The sequence below is a fragment of the Sphaeramia orbicularis genome, chromosome 14, assembly GCF_902148855.1.
Source record: "Sphaeramia orbicularis chromosome 14, fSphaOr1.1, whole genome shotgun sequence".
NCBI classification, from domain to species: domain Eukaryota; kingdom Metazoa; phylum Chordata; class Actinopteri; order Kurtiformes; family Apogonidae; genus Sphaeramia; species Sphaeramia orbicularis.
This window is the reverse complement of record NC_043970.1, coordinates 20,179,742-20,200,898: the sequence shown is the minus strand read 5'-3', so window position 1 is coordinate 20,200,898 and position 21,157 is coordinate 20,179,742. Positions and strand designations below refer to the sequence as shown.

Here is a 21,157-nt window from a genome sequence, read left to right as displayed (position 1 = left end):
TACCGATTAAGGCCATTTAGCGTTTGATGCACATTTGTCTTATGTGTCTTCTAGCCACAGCTCAAACACTGCTGTACTAAATCAAACTCCATGACCGTGTAAAGAAACACTGAATTGCACTCCCACCGCTATTAATTCACAACTACTATTAAAGGATTTTGTACATGAAACGTGCCGTGACATATGTTTCCAGGTGAGATCAGGTGTGGGAGGAGCCAAAGAAGAACCCGCAGACATCTGCAGATCTGTGAACACACGTCATGACAGGCCACAGGACAGGACACGGAGACTTTTATTGGACTGAAGTAGATGGAAGAATCAACAGCATGCCGTAGTAAAGAGGATCGGAGGGAGGAAGTAAAGTGAAGATTCAGGGCGAAGAGGTAGATACTGACTTTATAAGACTCGCGACATACACGTGATACTAGTAACCTGTGTGAGGAGGAAGAAAAGTGTGTGGAGAAAAGTGTGAAGAGGAACTGTGCAGGGTTTACAGGAATGCGAGTGCGGATCCAGGCTTATGTTGACCTCTGCTCCAAACATGTTGCTTGGGATAATATCCTACTGTGTTACTTTAAAACGACAGCTGAATTCTAAATCAGTATTAGTGCTTGTTTCTGTATTTCTGTTTTAAGTGTCAATTTTCCTATAGTTTGTGTTTTGATTGAAGCCCTGTCTGGGCTGCTTTACTTCACCAAGTCTAGACTTGCTGTCCCAATCCAGGCAGAGTTATTCCACAGGTGTGTATGCAGTTTGTTACTGTGGTGGTTATGAATGTGAGCCATCAGGACAGGTAACAACCACCTTAAACATGTCTCCACCGTGGGAGGGCATGAGCAGTTGCAGGACAGTTGTTAACCATGTGTATATTTTTTGTACTGTTTGTGTATGTAGATGGCACAGCAAGAAGAGCCCCTGTATGACTTCCCAGAGCCTTCCCAGCCTTCAAAGTTTTTAGGACATCAGAGGGGATGGGGTTCTCTGAAAAGCATCAGTGTACTGGACCGCCTCCTTCTCACTGTTCCTGTCTGGCTTCAGCTGTCAATCAACCCGGCCACAGCGCTGCACATACTGCAGAGGGAGCCTCCTGGGGTCAGACACACACACACACACACACACACACACACTGCAAAATCAGTGATATTCATTGTAGAGCTGCAGCTACTGATTATTTTTGTAATCAATTAATTTATCTATTATTGTCTTCGATTTGATTAGATTACATGACTATTTAAATAGGTGAAAAAATAGTAAAAATGTGAAATAGACTTGTCTTAAAATGACATTTTGTCTTTTATTCCAGAACCACATACAATTAAAAAGAAATACAGCCAAGTATTTTTAATGTTTGTGTGAAAGCTTAAAAGTTTAAAGGAGTAAGTGATGGGTCCGATGAAGAAAAGTCAACATATAGACATTTTCTGCCTTTTTGTCCTCGTCTCTTCTGAGCTATTTGCCATGTTGTTTGTGTTGATCCTGGCATCATTCATGTGCGTTACAATAAGCGTCCGTTTGAAACACAACAGTGAACTGATGCTTAGGAGCAGCAAAATCCAAGAAACAAAGCTTTGATTCAGGAAAATTGTAATCGAATACATTTTTCATTTGAGTTGGGTAAATTAATTAATTGTTTCAGCTCTAATTCTTACTCTTTCTTTTTTTTCTGATATCTCACAATATTACACATGTATTCAGTAATCAGGTTGATTACATTGCAGACCTTCCTTGTGCGGAAATCTCGTACATCCCAGAAGAATGTGCTGTGTGTCCGTTTGGCAGACGACAGTGTGCCATCCTTTGTACAGCAGTTCGGCATCCGGGAGGAACAGTCCAGTAAGAGGCTCAACTCTCCAAAACTCTCACTAGTGTTAAGATGTCATTTCGATGTCAGACCGGAAGTATTTACTGAAGTACTTACACAGTTTTTGTGACTCCATATAAACATCCGTGCACCTTTAATCTTACCCCCAGCTCTGTCTCTGGAGACTTCAGCCATCAGCTTCCCAGACCTGCCAAGACTCATTTCCTTCTACTGTGTCAGCAGGTAAACTCTTGGAACTCTCATACACCTTTTTCAGTTTGTACGGTGGTTTTATTTTTTCTGTCTTTGTCTAATGTTTTCTTTTGTATTATCTGTGTGCATCAGAGATGTACTGCCCTTCCCTCTGGAGCTCCCAGAAGCCATTGCAAGAGCAACATCCCACAAAGAGCTGGAGTCCATCTCACATATGGGAATAGGTTTGTGAACACAGCTGTTTTTTTCTGCATTTTCAGATGAAGGATTTATACAGTTTAACCCTTTCATTCTTGAATTCTTAATATACTAGTGGTATTTTTGATATAAAACATATCCAGTCAGATTTCTTCAATATCTTAATTCACTAGCATAAGACCCAGTTATTCATTGTAGTGGACACCATGTATCAAGAGTTAAACATGTGATAGTTTTAACCTTTTAAGCATAAACACATCCATACAGCTCTTTCCACAAAGAAAATATATTGCTAATTTAAGAAAACATATTATTTCAGTCTAAAATGTAACTGTCCACTGTTATGAATCAGTGATTATTTTCTGTGAAACTTCAGTCACTAAGACAAAATGACAAAAAACCATAAGGATTCAACTGTGAACAAAATATTCCCAAAACTGTCCTTATTAGAGAATTTCATCGTAACCACAGGTCTTAGATTTATTAAGCAATATATCAGGATAAAAGAAGACTTAATTTATCCCACAGGGGAGAAATTCATGTGTCACAGCAGCATTTACACTAAAGTGAAGTTGAGAAATATTAGAAAATGCATAACAATTAAGAGTCGGAGTCATTACTGCAAATAATGTAGTTTTAAAGATTGAATAAGGCTGTGTTCAGACTGCAGGCAAATGTGTCCCAAATCCAATTTTTTTGCCCATATGTGACCTGTATCTGATCTATTAAAGACAGTTTGAACAGCAGAAATCTAATGTTTTCAAATTTGACCCAGGCCACTTTAATATGTGGTCCTAAATCTGATATGTATTTGATATTTTGGAATGCGACTTCAGTCTGAACGGCCAGGTCGCATTTATCCAACCTTTACCTCATTGATGTGCAACAAACGTCACAATTTTGCGTCAGGAGTGTTCCTTCCATAAACACAATGCGTGCCTGCGTGGTCACATATTACGTCTGGACCTCTTTTGCGCATGCTGGTCACTTCAAGGTCGCATTCAGTTCATACTCAAAACTGATAGAAGTCGCATTTAATGTGCAATATGAACGAGCACACAAAAAAATTGGATTTCACCAAAAAATCCAAATTGTGCATTAAGACCTGCTGTCTGAACGTAGCCTAAGTGTCCACTGCAGTCATGTCATGCATGAAATATGTTAATATACAATACTATATGCAGTTACACTAGAAAACCTTTTTAGCTTTGATAATGCAATTTAATGCTACGGTATATATGCAACATTGCATCAAGAAAGAGCTGAATGATTTAGACATTTTGTTCTCAGTTATATTTTACTGATAATTATCATGATAAATCATCCAAATCATTATGTCTTTTAAGATTAAAGAATGTGACCCTGAGTGAAAGTTGAAGAAACTAGATTAATTGTGGTTAATTGTGCTTGTAAACTATATTATATACTTTATATACTAAAGATTTCCTTTTCTTTTTTGTAAGAGAGATAGAAAAAGTACATTTTTTACCTTCACATATTTCGGCTACAACCTGTAGCCTTCCTCAGAAGAGGGGTTTATTATATACTATATTATTAAATATAAATAAATATAAAATTCTTTTCTTACTTTTTTTTGGCATTTTCAATATAGTTGTATTTATTTCCTCAAATATATCTATTCTATAATTTATGAAATTGTCATGATTACAAAAGAGATGTTATAACTTAAAATTTCCAGCTCCAACAAACTGTCACTACTTAAACACACCCGTATCATTTAACAGAATTCTGGAATTCTCACCTAAATGTCCGTGGACCACGTGAACCCCCTAAACCCCAGAAGGATGAGAAGAAGCCAGACTCTGCACCCTCAGTACCACCCCCTGCTCCCCCACCAACTGATGCTGTTCCTAAGTTGAAACCAGACCAGCAACCAAACCCAGACAGCCAGGTCACCACAGCATCCGGCTCTGAAACTGTCACCAAAAAGTCCGGTTCCAACCCAACACTGTTCCACGAGTTCTGTCCGATCAAGACTCGGAGCCCTCGAGAGCTGGACTGCGGTTCTGGTCTGGGTGCACTCTGCTTTATAAACCCTCTTTTCTTGCAGTCTCTGAGCAAGCGGCGTATGTTCAAACGCAGCCTCAAGGTTCGGGTTTCTACAGAGTCTTCAACGTTACTGTCACCCCCCCTCGCTCCCCCACCGCCACCACCCCTCGTGCCCAAAACCAAGAGGAAATGTAAAGCCCAGAAACAAGGACCAGGAGCAGCTCAAAACCCAGCTACCCTGAACGAGACCACTCAGATTACTCCCACAGCTCAGGACAGCCAGCCCCAGATGCCGGGCATGTGCAGTGAGGACCAAGTGCAGCCTCCACCAGCCACTCTACCCATTCAGTTTGAGGTGCAGGAGGGTCAGACTATGGCTGGACTCATGGAAGACGAGGCTACGGCTCAGATACTGACGGTCAAAGAGAATCTAGTAGAAGACTCCAACTACATGCAGCCTTCGCCAGTAGTGAATTCTTCCCTTTGTGCTTCACTCTCTTCTTATCTGTCGCCCTCTGTGGCTCCCAAAGCACCTCCCCTTTCACCTAAAATGTCTCCATCACTCTCTCTTCACAACTCTCCCAGTGCTTCACCCTCACTCTCACCCTATCAGTCCCCGTCTCTCTCTCCTAGGCTTCCCCTTTCTCGGTCTCCACATGACTCACCCACTGCTTCACCCTCTCTTTCACCCTATCAGTTACCCTCGCCTTCTCCTAAGGTCCCTTTCCTCCTCTCTCCTTTCACCTCTCCATCCTTTTCTCAACTGGCCGAGGAGGCCTATCACATCCCAGTCGCCCTTTCAAGATCAGATCTACAAAGAGAGCAGGTAGAAGATGAAGAGGAGGATGGAGAAGATGATGAGGAAAAATATGACGAGGCACGCAAAGAGATGGAAGACGAAGAAAATGATCTCCTTCTGCAGATTAATGCTGCTTCGTTGTGTGATACAGACAGCTGCAGTTCTTTCAGTAGCCAGGAGGAGGCAGCAGAGACCCCAACTCAAACACTGGACAAACAGGATGATGGGACAACAATCAATGATTTAGATTGTACATAACTATCATATATTGTGAATCATATCATATGTACATTCTGAAAATGCTTCAAAGTAATTTGTTGATTTTCTTCCTGTGATTTATGGCCTAGGTGTAACAAAAATAAACTACAAAGATCTTATCAAAAAATTTTATTTTTGCAGATTTACCACCACATCTTTTTGTACAGCTCAGCAACAGAATTTTTTTTTTTTTTTTTTTTTAACAGTCAAGTAATAAGAGATTACTTTTTACTTCCTGGCAATTTGAACAGAAGACAAAGTATTTATTGTCATTCAACAACAGCAGCTTGTCACTTGTCAAACCGTATTCCTTGAATTACCACCATTGTTGGAAATGTATAAATGACCAAGCGGTAAACATAGTTTAAGGTTTCTCCCAAAGTTTACTGTGAAATTTAATTAGTCTAAGCATCACCGTAAGCAAAGAAAAGACAAATCAGGATAATTAAAAAAAAACAAAAAATCCACCAATGAAAGTGAAAATGACCTTCACTTTCTTTACATTTATACCCAAAAACTGTTAGGACTAATCTGGAGAATGTTTTTCTGATTTTCTCAGGTCTCCAATGAATGTTGAAAATATGCCTCCCAGTTGCCTCTGATCCTTTATCATCATTTGATCTTATTACAGACAGACCAGCTGTGTCGCCAGTGTGTGAAGGTTTGACACCGATGAAAACTTTATTTTAGTCTCCACAGAAGTGTCTCCTTAGTGCATTTTGGATCATTGTGCAGTTTTATGTGTTAACCTTAGGCATCAGTTTGGATTTTGTAGAGGAGAAAATCTGCAGTTTTAATCTTGAAAGACAGCTTGTGGTGCAGATGTCCATCAGCACCAGCAGGGGGCATCTCTTCGATTTAGCTGCAGAAGGTCAGCCTCCAGCTGGTCTGCGTCGTCTTGGAAGCGCTCAGTGAAGGAACGAATTAAACCTGCTGCGTTCCCTTCATATTCCACCAGCTCAACATTGTCTCCTGGAAACCACACACAAAACAATGAACTGTGCATGAAAGAATGATACAGTAAGTCATCTCTTACTTGACACTTTCCTTGGAAAAACCATAATCCCACACATAAAACGACAAGCTGGGCTGGTATGAGTGCATCTGAGAACACTAATGTGAGAGATACAGGTACGTACCATTGACTCTGGTGTTTGCTTGGACAAACATTTTGCGAGCTTCTTTCCTTAACAGCACTGTCTCCCGGAGACGTAGGAAATTATGAGCACCGCTGTCACTGACTGTAGAGTACTTGTCATAAAGTGCTCGTCCTCCCTCCACATCTGCTGTTGCCTTATACACCTAGAAATTGGTCAAATAGTTTTAGTCATATGTTTGCGTAGAGGTGACTGACATGGACATAACTATCATTTTACAAATTTACATAAAACATTTTCCCTAAGACATGTCAGTTTGCACATTTGGCTTCATATAAATAATTTAATACATTCTCTCATACACCAACTAGAAGTCAACACAATAATGATAGTTTGGAGGAAGGAAAAACTGAGAACTGTGTAATCAATGAAAAAGCATTCCTGTTCCATTGCCAAAAAATGATCCATGTCTGGAATAAATTATTTCACTTTAGTAGAAACCAGATAATTGTTGAACTTAGGAATAAAAATCTAAATAAATTAGTCTGAGGAACTGAACAAACTCAAAGTAATTAATTGAAAAACCTAACTATTAGAAAATCTTTATGGAATTAATTTTTACTTAGTGAGGAATTATTATACCTCAAAGTTCGTATTTTCACAAATGAAGTCTCATATTTATTACCAACCAATATTGGCAACAATTTCTGCAGATACTGTTAATAAGCCTAACTGGTAAATCAGTCTGACTCTGAAGGCAACATTTCCATCCTAGTCCTCATCAGGAATCCTCCAGTTGGGCAAACATCTGGCATATATTCAAAGCTTTAACTCTTTTGTTTTTGATCATTTTCTCTCGTATTAAAAAGACTGACCTTGTATGTATTTGCGTACCTGCAATGGGAAAAGTGAAGACATACTGTACCTGCAGTTTACGGAGGAAACTGTTGATGGCGTCTTTGCCCACGGTGGGAATCTTGCTTCGGTCCACAGTGATTCGAGCATCAGGTTTTCCGTCTTGTCCAGTCACTTCTTCCAGGCCCACCAGACCCTCCCCAGCTTCCAGCAGTACACGCAGGATCACAAAACGAGCCTGCATGTGGGCCTGAGACAGACATATGCATATATGCATGACACAAACTGTAAACATCTCGACACTGATGTGAACATAGAAGTAGACTGACTACAAACTGTTCTATTAACATATGCAGATACTTTGAAGGGATCCAGTTAGGGTGTCAGAAACACATGGTTAATGGTATGTATGCTGACATGTCTTGTAAACATTGCTGTATCTCTGTAGCTTTAGATTAATTTTGCTGACTCATGTTGAACTCCAAATAAAAAAAAGACATATTAGTTTAGAGTACAACAGGATACCTGTCTCCAGCTCTTGCTCTCAGGTGTGTAAAACTCCAAACCCAGCAGTCCAGCTCTGACCATACTGAGCCAGTTGACGTAAACCACATCCATGGCATCCTGGCCCTCGTGGCCAAAAATACTGAAACACACACAAAGGCAACAGTAATGCACTGACACCCCTTAATGAACAACTTCAGATTATGCAAAATGATCTATTCTGTCCTGCCATTAACATGTTTGAGGACACAAATAAGATTTTCCTGACAAACAACGTCTCAAAGACATGATCTAATATGTTAACTGGTGAAGCTAAATTGCCCATAGGTGTGAATGTGAGAGTGATTGGTTGTTCTTTGCTATACGGCAGCCCTGCAATGAACTGGTGACATGACCAGGGCGTACCCCACCTTTGCCTGAAGTGTAGCTGGCAAAGGCTCCAGCAACCCCGCGACCCTCTCCAGGATAAAGTGGTTCAGAAGATGAATGAATGAATGAAAGAACAATGCATTGTCTAATACAACAGTAAACCACATCAATCATCACTAAAGATGCACCAGAAGTGTGTGAAAGTATATTTATTTGTGGGGACACTACCCAGTGCCTTCATTTCTTAAAAATGATTTTCCTTCTGGTGTGTTCAGGACATTTCTTGGCTTCAATTCCAGTTGCATCACTATCTCTTATTGTCTGTGCTCTTAATCTGAATATCTGTGAAACTGAGGACAGGACCAAGTCACCCCAGCACAACTATAGAGGCCTCTTTGTAGAGGATGAAGTATCTACTTCAGCTGAATCCATTCAGAACCTTCCCACGGCCTTGTGCAAAGGTTCAGGTTTATTTGTCATTTAGAACATAACCACTGAGTTTAAACAGGAGGAAGGGCCACCTAGGAATCATGTTAATCGACACCATCTGTAAAATCTTACATATACCTTTTAAAAAGACTGACCAGATTTCAGACATATGACACTCTTAAGTATATATATATTCATAAAGTGCATCTTTTGTTCACTGACTGATTTCCATCCAAGAACATTCAGAAGACTCCAGACAAAAAACAAAACAAAACCATGCCAGCAAATGTCCTCTTACAATAAACACAAAGATCTACCAGGCCACCGTTCACTAAGAGCATATGTTAGTAAATGTGTAACAGGTCACACACTAACTCAATGAGTGTCATAGATGCAACAACAAAAACTTTCTGACGCCTAGACTCAACAATAAATGACCTGACGTCCTGTGGAAAAAAAAAGTCCCTTGTCCGTGTCCATATCTGTAACAAATTAACTAAGAAAGAAAGTGTTCTTGAGAGCAACGATTGTCATTATTTATATAGTACAGAGACAGTGAGTCAAAGTTACAAACAGTACATGATGTACCTGAGCACTTGCTTGTTGAGACAGAGATAGAGTCCAACACATTCAGCGCGGCATTCCTCGTAAGATGAAGCAATGGTGGAAAATTTACTGTCCCATGTCTCACTACCCCGATACCAGCTGGACACCTACGACATAAACTCAAGTTATCTTGTTGCGCTGGTTAAACACATGTAAAAATGTGCTAAAGCCATTCTAACATTGGGCAGCAAATGTGTTTACACAAAGACACACTTACCAGTTCACCAGTTTCTGGGTTAATCACCTTGCTTTGATCAAAGTTGAACTTGCCCTTATCGTCCTGTTGGAGACAGAGCACACACACAAAAATGTTGTCTAGTCATGAACAGACAATTAAACATTTTCACAAATCATATCATGGAATAGTCAACCATTAGCCTAACTAACTTGATATAGCCCATTAACACATATGATAAATTACAAACATTTTCAAACCCCTTTACCATCATAAATGCTCCCAGCTAATTGTATGTACATCACCTATCCCATAATCATGACTGCCAAATTTATTGATAAGCTCTGGGTTACTAGTTTTCAGACTCACCTCGACAAACAGCTTTCCACTTCCATGGCCCAACAGTTCATGAAGTCCAACCTGCACCTCAAAGGATGGGCTTTTCCACTTTAGAAACAGGTCCTACAAATGAGGAAAAACCAAAAACAAAACATGGAACATATTCATATCACAGTGAGTGAGAGACCAACTGGTATATAGGAGAATTAAATAGCTGAATGCTTTACCTTGTCCGCCTCCTCTAGGAAGGTAAGCTTTTCTTTTTTTGTAGAATAGGCTACGGCCAGCACATTACCGAGTGACACATTTTTAAAGCCCTCTGACTGCCTGATGTCATCGTCTGGATATAAAGGAGACACAAAAATGGTTGTAAGAGTGAAAACATAAAAAAAAAAACAACAAAAAAAACAACTAGTCAACCGATGTCCCTGTGTGTGTACGTACAGTTGGGAATGTTGATACCAGCTGGTATTCCACTGCCAGCGAAGGTGAGAACATCCAAAGAGGTAAAGTCAGGCTTGAGGAACTTGTCCTTTTCAAACTCCCTGGGCCAAGGCAGCTCAGGGAGTAAGACCTCTGCTGAGCTCACCAACTTAGCAAAGCGTTCACTCATCGCCTTGTTCACCACCGCAACAAAACCTAGAGGTAACACCACAGTTCCATATGAGAAACCTGACTTGGTATTTAAGAAAATAACTTTATTCAAGGACTGTTGGTCAACAAGAATAAAAATGTGCATTCCAAAGTATACTATTAATCTAAAATCAGTTTTAAGCTGCAAGAAAACAACTCTGAACCAACTTGCCTGTTTTTTGTTTGTTTTTTTAAACATCACTTACCTTCAAATTCTCCTCTAGAGCCAAAAGGATCTCTGTAGCTCTCTATGAAACCAATGTAACTGTGAGGGAAAAAAAGAGAGGAGTGATGGGGGAGTAAAGAGCAGAGAAAAGGTTGCAATTTAATTTTTTTTTGACACTGTGGAAAAAAAGCAATATACAGAAATAAAGAATATGAATGAACAAAGATGCAAATTCATCATGTTTTGGTTTTCTAGTTTTAATTGGCCTTTTCAATTCCAATATCAGAAAAGGTTCTGTTTAAATAACATTAATAAACACTCATCAAACCTCCATAGCTTAGTTTCCCAATAGTTGTATTACTACTACTGACACCAGTTAAGATTAGAATATGAAGGCAAATTCAGTGGCATTTAAAAAGGTTTATCAAGTTATAAGTCCAACGTTTTGTCCACCAAAACGTGCTTGGACTTCAGCAGAACTTAAAACAGTAGCCTTACCTCTCAACAATTGGTCCCTTGTCCTTGATCCAGTAACGCGAGCCCTCTTTATGGGCTTCGATTGAGCCAAGAGTGAAGCTACGTCTGTACTCTTCGATCATCTTTTTCTGATTTTCGTTGGCAGCGTAAACCTGTCAATGAGGTAAGGATTTCATGCACAACATTTTGTCATCACCTATTTTGAAGTGTAACAGCAAGATAATTTTGTTTACATTATAAATACACTTATTTCGAGCCTGCACCATTCTTTGACCCTGTGGTGGCCTCTGCAGTTCACTTTGCCATCATGTGCCGGGGAGCAGGCAGTACAGACAGAGATAGGAAGAGACTTAATAAACTGTTAAAGAGAGCCGGCTCTGTTTTAGGCTGCCCACTGGACTCCATTGAGGAGGTGGAGGACAGACAGATGTTGGCAAAGCTGACATCCATCCTGGAAAACCCCTCCCACCCCCTGCACCACACTGTAGAGGCCCTGAGTAACTCCTTCAGCACCAGACTTTAACATCTCCTCTGAAAGGAGCGCTTCCGCAGATCATTCATCCCCACAGCCATCAGACTTTATAACAGTTCCCAGTGACACCCCATCCCCCATATCACACCATGTACATGTGCAGCCATGATGATGATGTAAATATGTAAATATCTAATTTTTCATTCATATTCTTTATTTATATAAATGCCAAATTTTTTCATTTTCTCTTTATATTTTTCATTTTCACTCGTGGTTTTTTCTATCTGTCTTTTCTGTCTGCGATTGCTTGTTGTATGTTGCTGCTGTTAACTGTGAAATTTCCCCATGGTGGGATAAATAAAGTCTTATCTCTTATCTTATTTCATTAAATACAGCTTTCCCGTGTTCTCATCTCACATTATTACAATATAATTTACATTGTACTTTGAATTTGTCTTAAAATATTATATTAAAACAGGAAAGTTTGAGTAATTTTCCTGCTCCAAGTTACTTCAAACACTTAAAAAGAGTAAAAGATGTTGTATCTTTCACTCTCTCACCTCTGCTTGTTGCAGGTAACTGCAGACTTTCTCCATCAGAGGAGCATAGTCTCCCCTCCTGACAATGAATTCTTTGTCTTCAAAGCTGTAGTTGCCGCAGCATGACTCGCACTCTCCTTCGACTGCACAGTCTATGAAAGAGCAATTTACATTTTTTATTCAATTATTGATAGTCAGGGTCTTCCAACTGCTCCATACACATCTAAGTTTGTATTTGATGTGATACATGTTAAATTATTTTATTTTGTATGCCACATTTTACATAATTTCACAGGTGAAACAAAGAAGATATATTCATGACTGTACTGTGGTACTAACCTTTCTGCACAGCGGAGGCCAAGCGTACCTCATAACAGACTTTCCCTCCATTGTCTTTCTTAAAAAGACGGGTGTTGTATGCAGACAGTTTCTAAAGGCAAACCACAATAAAACATCTTTGAATACAACAGAATATGCATTAAAAATACAGAATAGTGTCAGGGGCCACAAAGACTGAAAGGAAAGCAGTACACAGAGGCAGATAAAAAGAATGTCCAGATTGTTACTACAGACTGGAGAAAGCACAACAAACTACACTGGTCAGATTGGATGTGAAACCAGCTTACTTTGGAATCCAGAAACTTCTGAGCCACCTCAGCATCCTCCAAACAGCAGTTTCCTGAGAAGTAGGTGGTTATGCCCTGTACCAAAAAATACAACATGAGGAATGAATTTTCTAACTAAGGGGTTACAGTGTTCAGTGACTTGCGCAAAAACTAATGCATTGTTGATATGTACAGGGATTCCTAAATCCTAAGTCACCAAAATAGTTTCCTATTTAATATATGATACAAGGAACATCGTAAAAAATGGAAACAGTGAAAGAATTATTCCTGAATTCTAGGCAGCACAATGTCACTGTCATGCTATTGCTAAAACAATAGCATGACAGTGCTGTGTAATATGATATTATATCTGGTTTGACAATTAAAAAAATATACATTTTCATATTATGCTGTATCATTTATAGGTTGTTGCAAATCATACTCATGAAAGTAAAATCTCTCATGAGTGCTCTGTGTTCCTCTGCACAGCAAAGATGCAAGACACAAATTTTCCAAGATGGCAGTTCAAACTAACATGGAGGAGAATGAACTTGACACAGAATGGGAAGGAAGGAAGTTAACCTTAGAAAAGGAAGATAATACATTGAGAGTACAGTATGGCTATTTCAAAAGATTTCTAACTGGAGTTAACAGAAAACTCAGACTGGTTCCCTGTCACTGTGATAAAAAAATACTTATACTGTTATGGAGGATTTTCACTATATCACTTAATTCTACCAAACCTCACATTCTGTTATGCATAACATTCTCAACTTTAACAGTGAATGCAGCTAGCTCTCACCTTGTCACCCAGCCCCAGCTGTTTCTGTCTGTCTTCCAGAGAGTATAGGAGACATGAGCAGCTGTTCCATAGAGCTTCCATCTCCGTGGACTGCTCCTGAAAAGCCTGGCTAGCCCACACCAGAGCTTTGAACTTGTCCTGTATAGAGTAAACCAAAGGAAAACAGTTAAGTAGCATTGCAGAACATAATGCTCAAAATAGCTCTTTTCAGACACTGGACACATAACATCACGTTAAAAGTCATAAGAAATTGTCACCAGTCCCAAGCTAGTAAGTCGTGTTGTGATTTTAACAGAAAAAATGAACAAGGTGTTTACTTAAAGACCCAATTTGACTCTTTACCATGGAATAACATTTATTCTGTTTATTCTTTATTGAGGATCACCATTAGCCGATGCACAAACGCCAGGCTAGTCTTCCTGGGGTCCTGTCTTCTTACCTTAGGTAGATTTGGGATAAACTTGGTGTCCCCAAAAGACTTGTAGTTTCCCATGTTAGCGTACAGACCTGCTGCATATACCAAGAAGGCCTAGAGATCACACAAACACACAATATAACTGTTTTGTGGTGCACTGCATACTGCAAAGCTGATATATTTATGTTGGAATGTGAACTCAAAACAAAGTCAAGTCAGAGAAACAAGTGAAAAATCAAGATAGAAAGAGCCGTATTTGCCTGGTAATCCTCAGAGCTGAGTCCAGCTGCTGTGGCAACCTTCTCCAGCTCTGCAGGTGCTTGCCTCCTGAATATTTTCTGCAGCAAGACGAAAATGTCCACAGACTCTGGTGACGTCTGCAGCAGTACAGCAAGACCACCATACCTAAAATAACACAATTGTTTATTTTTTTAATCATCAGTAAACAGAATTTTAATGAGTGTCAAAGCCTAAAGTTTTTACTCCAAATAAGTTAAACAATTTTCGTATTTGTAATTTCATTTAGGATCTGACTGATGTCCTGACCCAATGCATGATATAACATACCAGGCAGCACGTGACAGGTAGTGGGCATACATCTTCTCCTGAGGCGAGAGCAAGCGGAAGGCCTCCCCACATTCAAGTGCAGAGACACCAATGTCATTTGGGAGGTAGTACTGGGAGTCCACCATCTTTAGTCTGATGTTCGACACTAGCGGTGAGGAACTGAACATGGAAGGAAAAGCAATGAAGTAGAATGGGGTAGAGAAAAAGAAGAAACAAAGGGTAAATGAAATAGTAAATACGGAACAGTGGAAAGAAGATGAAAACGAGACAAGTGTTATTTTTTTACTCATCGTCTCTAGGAGGAATCTGAAAACTTGGCTGGACAGATTCTGTTGTGAAAATACTATTGATCTAAATCTGTGTATTTTATAACTATTTCATAACTGTATCTGGATGTTTTAGACTATTTGGCAGAATTAATCCTATAAATGAGTATCCCTGCTTTATTATGATATTGCATTTTATAATTATGCGATGAAGTTCCTATGACTTGTAGGAATAATTTAAATCTGTTGGCCGGAAATAAATATAGCTATTAACATATTCTAAATATATTTACTTAAGAATTTATCATATCGAAAGGAGTACAAAACTACACAGAGTTATATAATGCTGCTATTTTGTAAGTGTGATTAATGAGTATAAAATGTAACTACAGGAAAGTTTTCCATTTGTTGCTCAGTAATAGTACTGCAACTGATATACTGATTTATTAATACATTATTTTGTCTTTTTTTTTTTTTTTTTTAATAAACTATCTATTTTTCCTCAAGAATTTCAGATTTGAAAAGGAACCAAATACCGCAATCATAGTTTTGTAACGCTGGGATGAATACAATATTGAACAACTGCCATATGGGATGTATCCAAAAGCATACAGTGTTAAGAACTCACAGAAACTAGTTATTTCAGGCAACAAATAATAACTAGTAGTGAGGGAATGTAACTGGCTTCGGTTTCACTTCCATATCTTAGCCATGATACACAGTTTCGAGTAGTAAAGCCAAAAGCAAATTGTTTTATGCTCTTAAAATTTAGCAGGCTCCATCCCCAAACATTAGCAAACTGCCACTCGATGTTAAGTAAATACTGATTATTGAAATCTGAAAACACTTATAAGTTTATCGGCAGTCGGTCCCCGAGCTACTAACTCGTTTGCTAACTAACTTGTTAACGTTAGCTCACAGTTAGCTAAAGCTATACCGCTGCTGAGGAGTGAGAGCGCTTAAACACGCTACTGCACCGTTACGTAGGCAAAACACTAACTATCAAAGAAATATGCACCACAGTTTTGGCAATTATTCATAGCAATTATCTTCATTTCCATACATAAGAGATATGAACTTCAACTACACAGCCTTTTACCTTACTTTATTCTACACCTTCGCCCAACGTCAATTTGCAGTCTCACGCTGTACACTTCCTGCATTCATTCAACGGTTGACCCGCCCTTTGACCAATCAGTAAGCGAATAATGTAACTGCTGCAAACACTAACCAATCAAAAATTGGCTATGACGGTCTTTTCGTCCACTCTTTACAACATGTTTAAATGCACACGGAAACCTGTGAAATAAGCTCCCATTGTAAGATCACCGCCTCTGGAAATTTAAAATGAATATTGTGGACAAGCACACCACTAACAAATTGTGGACAGTATCAATTAGTTGTTATTGATTACCAGTATCCTGTAAAACAGGTATTAACTGACGAGGTGGCCGAGTGGTTAAGGCGATGGACTGCTAATCCATTGTGCTCTGCACGCGTGGGTTCGAATCCCATCCTCGTCGTGGACAATCTTTTCCAGATCTGAGAACATCTCTGTATAGAACGACTCCTATAGACACAGTTCATTGGTAATTACAAGCGCGTGGCACGTATAGAGCGGTGACGCGAATCTGATAGACAGGTCAAAGCCGACAGAGGGCAGTCTGTCCTTTTGCCCTGTTTCCCCTCGGACCGCCCCCAACCCATGTGTGAGGCAGGGCAAACACCAGCTAACTACGTAAAGATAAGGTAATTACGTAAAGATAAGGTAATGAGCTAACTACGTAAAGATAAGATAATGAGCTAACTACGTAAAGATAAGGTAATGAGCTAACTACGTAAAGATAAACATAAGGTAAAGTGTGTGAGTTAGGGCAAACACAAGCTAACTACATAAAGATAAGGTAATGAGCTAACTACGTAAAGATAAAGTAATGAGCTAACTACGTAAAAATAAAGTAATGAGCTAACTACGTAAAGATACGGTAATGAGCTAACTACGTCAAGATAAACATAAGGTAAAGTGTGTGAGTTAGGGCAAACACGAGCTAACTACGTATAGATAAGGTAATGAGCTAACTATGTAAAGATAAAGTAATGAACTAACTACGTAAATATAAGGTAACGAGCTAACTACGTAAAGATAAGGTAATGAGCTAACTACGTAAAGATACGGTAATGAGCTAACTACGTAAAGATAAACATAAGGTAAAGTGTGAGTTAGGGCAAACACGAGCTAACTGCGTAAAGATAAGGTAATGAGCTAACTACGTAAAGATAAAGTAATGAGCTAACTACGTAAAGATAAGGTAATGAGCTAACTACGTCAAGATAAACATAAGGTAAAGTGTGTGAGTTAGGGCAAACACGAGCTAACTACGTATAGATAAGGTAATGAGCTAACTATGTGAAGATAAAGTAATGAACTAACTACGTAAAGATAAGATAATGAGCTAACTACGTAAAGATAAACATAAGGTAAAGTGTGTGAGTTAGGGCAAACACAAGCTAACTACATAAAGATAAGGTAATGAGCTAACTACGTAAAGATAAAGTAATGAGCTAACTACGTAAAGATAAAGTAATGAGCTAACTACGTAAAGATACGGTAATGAGCTAACTACGTCAAGATAAACATAAGGTAAAGTGTGTGAGTTAGGGCAAACACGAGCTAACTACGTATAGATAAGGTAATGAGCTAACTATGTAAAGATAAAGTAATGAACTAACTACGTAAAGATAAGGTAACGAGCTAACTACGTAAAGATAAGGTAATGAGCTAACTACGTAAAGATACGGTAATGAGCTAACTACGTAAAGATAAACATAAGGTAAAGTGTGAGTTAGGGCAAACACGAGCTAACTACGTAAAGATAAGGTAATGAGCTAACTACGTAAAGATAAAGTAATGAGCTAACTACGTAAAGATAAGGTAATGAGCTAACTACGTAAAGATAAACATAAGGTAAAGTGTGTGAGTTAGGGTAAACACGAACTAACTACGTCAAGATAAAGTATTGAGCTAACTACGTAAAGATAAGGTAAAGTGTGTGAGTTAGGGCAAACACGAGCTAACTACGTAAAGATAAGGTAAAGTAAAAAAAATATATACTTTTTTCAAGAAGTCAGGTTTCTTATGTTTATGTTGTAGCTTATTCTCTAAATACCATACCTAAATAGTGTATCCAACTTCTAATTACTTCAAGAGAAACTGGAAATAGTAGTTGCACAGTTGCAAAATAGAGGAGGTTTACAATTTGATTACCCCTTCTGTGAAAAAATATCAAGTGTTAACCCTTTCATGCATAGTGGTCACTACAGTGGACAGTTATTCTACATCTGTTCTCTTGTATATTCAGGGATTTTGTTGTTTTGGTTCCATATCAGCCAACACAGTGGACGCTCATGCATCATCCCATACACTGCAATGCATACTGTTACTGTAACTTTGCTGTTCTGGATTTGCACTGACATGTTTGTGTGTAAATCAATTGTGTGTTATTGTTATTAGACTGTAATTAACAGGTTTTAAAAAAAAAAAAAAAAAAAAAAAAAAAGTTTTTTTTTTGCATATTATCTCCATGAAGTGAGAAGTGACTAGTATTAGTGTATGTTAAAATGTGAGAAAACATCAGATTAGCTGCATTAACAAATGTTATGTCATAGTTTTCACACAGTATATCATTTGCTTCAAAAATGTAATGCATAGTGTCCAGCTGAGTGGACAGATTTGCAACTCCATGAAAAATAGATTCATAAAAAAAAAATAAAATGCAGTCACATTGTTTTTTTTAATGCCTAGATCAGGAAAAAAAAATCTTCATTAAGGCTCTCATAATGGGCTTTATGCACAGCCCCACTACTTCCTGAACTTAAGGCAGCTCCTTTATTTCCTGTTTTTTATTATTGGACACACTGATTAATCCAGGTGTGTCTGCTACTTCTTGTTGGGACTACTGTGGTCAGACACACCTGGATTAATCAGTGTGTCCAATAATGAAAAACAGGAAATAAAGGAGCTGCCTTAAGTTCAGGAAGTAGTGGGGCTGTGCATAGAGCCCATTCATGCATGAAAGGGTTAATTATAAGAGGCACCAGAGATGCATGTGTGTTGCTATATTTCTTACTCTGCCGTAAAAACAAACAAACAAACAAAAAGTTCCTTTTAATGAGACACCCATGTAGCAGTAAAATAATATGTTTATTTACTCTATGAATTAAAATATAAGTGTTCACTGGATGAGTTTATAACCTTTGACTTTGAGAATGTGAAATGTAGAGAAGAGGCCTATTTTAAAGACATGAGACAATGAAAAAAATGTTAAAGAAAGTAAACACACAACATATAGCATGATTTTCTGAAACAATTTGTCATGTATTAGAAGCAATTTTTTACACTGTATTTTTTCCCCATGGTTGATGTTACAACATGTTCTTTTACTCAGCATTGGTTTGATACAGGAAGAGTCTATAAAAATGTTGACATTATTGCCATTTGTGATGTATTTTTGTACATCTGAGCAAAGATAATAACATGGCATAATAACCTTATATGTTCATAAGACTCAGCATTAAATTCACCTATGTTAAAGAAATTCTGCCATTTCAGCATCAGTCTCAAAGGCCCTGTGGTGTAAGTTTTCCTTACCATGAGAGACCAGCAGAGTGATTCACTACTCCCTCTGTTGGTCACTGAAATCCATTGAACTATTGGTGTAAATAGACTCAGTTCATATTTCTACAATAATATACATTGGTGTCTTTGGCCTAACTAACTAACTAACTTGAGTTCCTTATTCTCAACATTCTACTGATTATCTTAGGTCATTTGTAATATTCAAAAGTAGAAACACTGCGTATAGCACCATTAATACTGAATCATAAATCAAGAAGAGTTGTTTCTTTTTCTTTTTCATGTTATATTTTTATGTTTTTGTATCTTTTCAGGGCTCAAAATTAACTTTTTGACCAAGGAGCACTGTGCTCCTAACCCTAAAAAGTTAGGAGCACAGGCTAAAATCTAGGCGCACCACTATTATATAAAAAATTTGGAGAACAAGCAAAACTCTTGGCCATACCAAGTAATATTCCTATTAGGGCTGCACGATTTTGGCAAAAAAAAAAAAAAAATCCCGATTTTTTCCTCTAAAAACTCGATTTTCGATTTTGATTTCGATTTTTGGGTAAAACTACAAAAGACAACAGAAGTCAGCATGTCGTTTTCGTGAGCAGCCCACAATGCAAGGCACTGCTCTGACCTCAAATCTGTGATGGTATCACGTGATGAACCCCCAGAAGTTTATTTTTTCTCAATTAAATCTTTATTGAATGAAATAGAGTATACAAACAATGTATGCAACAAGAAAATAACATAAGTTTGCCAGGGGGAATACACTATAATACAATGTCCAAATCAGAGCAAATACTTATGTTTTTTATAGCCTTTTTGTTTCCAGATTTATCTAACAGCTTTAAATAAAGTTCAACATCTTTCAAAAAATAAATATTTGTTTTTGTGTTACAGAACTTACATTTGTGAATGAAAAATTTAGCAAGTAAGAGGACTAAATTAATTATTTAAATTTTATATATATATATATATATATATATGTGTGTGTGTGTGTGTGTGTGTGTGTGTGTGTGTGTGTGTGTGTTGTTGTTGTTGTTTTTTTAAATTTTATTTTTTTTTATTTTTTTTCCTGGGTATCTGGGCCCACAGAAGTGATACCAATGTAAGTCAGTGACAGGCATCGGTCGTGCGTGCGTGCGTGGACCAGGTTAATATAAGTGATCCACATGCGGTTCTGTTTAAACTGAGGGATCCGTGCGTGGAACAGACTGACCCAGGACACGCTGGAGGGATTCTATCCTGGAGCGGGTGGATGTGTGTGGGCACAGGGCTGTCTGGGCTCCTCTGCTGAGGCTGATGACCCCGAGACCCGGACCCGGATCGGAAGAAGACAGTACGGTACGGATCCGGGACAACGGAAGATGAGTGATCCGCATGCAGTTCTATTTCAGTTGCGGGATCCGTGCGTGAAGCCACGGCTTACATTGCTATAAGTACTGCGGGCTCATGAACACATTTAAAGTCCGGCCATTGCACGGAGTTCTGTGACAGACCGCTGTCACTGATAGGAGGAGGAGCCTACGGGAGCCCGCAAGCGCACGGCCCGCAGGCACGAGAGAGATGAAATCGATTTTACGATTTCCCTTTTTTAAAAATCGTCCTAATTAAAAAATCCGATTTCGATTTAAAATCGATTAATCGTGCAGCCCTAATTCCTATATGTATTTAAGCAATGTTAACAACCTAGAATAAAGTATTTGAATAGAGTATGAAAGAAAAAGCTTACATTGACACAGGTGCAAAACAATTGTCAATGTGTGGTATATACTTTAGTTGGTTCTTGGAGAAGAAAGATGAATCACACCATTATTTGCAACAACCAACTTTTTTATTTCATGGCCTAAAGGCCCTTAGTCACTGTGGTCTACACCACGCCTAAAGTCAAGTCTCCTTGACCTGGTGCCAGAGTGTAGGTACTTCCTGACCGCTGGC

General features: G+C 38.6%; 2 protein-coding genes and 1 non-coding gene across 6 annotated transcripts; 2 read left to right on the top strand and 1 right to left on the bottom strand.

Moving 5' to 3' along the window:
• Nucleotides 1–2: 2 nt before the first annotated feature.
• On the top strand, nt 3–5,398 carry LOC115433260 (ras and Rab interactor 1-like). The gene is made up of 6 exons (XM_030154570.1): nt 3–383; nt 895–1,092; nt 1,719–1,833; nt 1,972–2,044; nt 2,147–2,238; nt 3,958–5,398. Exons 2-6 carry the CDS (start codon nt 895–897, stop codon nt 5,277–5,279), a joined length of 1,800 nt encoding a protein of 599 aa, XP_030010430.1. The 5' UTR covers nt 3–383; the 3' UTR covers nt 5,280–5,398.
• A 51-nt stretch (nt 5,399–5,449) lies between these two features.
• On the bottom strand, nt 5,450–16,125 carry dpp3 (dipeptidyl-peptidase 3). 4 transcript variants are annotated; one of them, XM_030154566.1, is made up of 19 exons: nt 16,010–16,125; nt 14,330–14,488; nt 14,023–14,167; nt 13,787–13,876; nt 13,348–13,485; nt 12,567–12,641; nt 12,280–12,370; nt 11,962–12,092; nt 10,951–11,081; nt 10,493–10,551; nt 10,098–10,292; nt 9,881–9,993; nt 9,684–9,776; nt 9,357–9,419; nt 9,122–9,246; nt 7,757–7,877; nt 7,302–7,481; nt 6,419–6,581; nt 5,450–6,251 (listed from the first exon to the last, which is right to left on the bottom strand). In XM_030154566.1, the coding sequence occupies exons 1-19, from the start codon at nt 16,108–16,110 to the stop codon at nt 6,109–6,111; spliced, it is 2,316 nt and encodes a 771-aa protein (XP_030010426.1). In that variant the 5' UTR covers nt 16,111–16,125; the 3' UTR covers nt 5,450–6,108. The 4 variants fall into 4 exon arrangements, with proteins under 4 accessions (XP_030010426.1, XP_030010428.1, XP_030010427.1 ...); XM_030154568.1 differs by lacking the exon at nt 16,010–16,125 and adding an exon at nt 15,695–15,784; XM_030154567.1 differs by lacking the exon at nt 16,010–16,125 and adding an exon at nt 15,700–15,778.
• Nucleotides 16,037–16,118, top strand: trnas-gcu (transfer RNA serine (anticodon GCU)). The gene has a single exon. It is a non-coding gene; the product is annotated as a tRNA-Ser (tRNA).
• Nucleotides 16,126–21,157: the final 5,032 nt, after the last annotated feature.

Bases quoted from the DNA above. Each gene is read 5' to 3' on its own strand.
- LOC115433260 (XM_030154570.1), top strand. From the start codon at position 895: ATGGCACAGCAAGAAGAGCCCCTGTATGACTTCCCAGAGCCTTCCCAG. The intron at 1,093-1,718 runs GTCAGACACACA...ATTACATTGCAG, and splicing joins TGCAGAGGGAGCCTCCTGGG to ACCTTCCTTGTGCGGAAATC. The intron at 1,834-1,971 runs GTAAGAGGCTCA...TCTTACCCCCAG, and splicing joins CATCCGGGAGGAACAGTCCA to CTCTGTCTCTGGAGACTTCA.
- dpp3 (XM_030154566.1), bottom strand. From the start codon at position 16,110: ATGGGATTCGAACCCACGCGTGCAGAGCACAATGGATTAGCAGTCCAT. The intron at 13,877-14,022 runs GCAAATACGGCT...TGTGATCTCTAG, and splicing joins TCAGCTCTGAGGATTACCAG to GCCTTCTTGGTATATGCAGC. The intron at 6,582-7,301 runs GTACAGTATGTC...ACCAATTTCTAG, and splicing joins GTTTCCTCCGTAAACTGCAG to GTGTATAAGGCAACAGCAGA.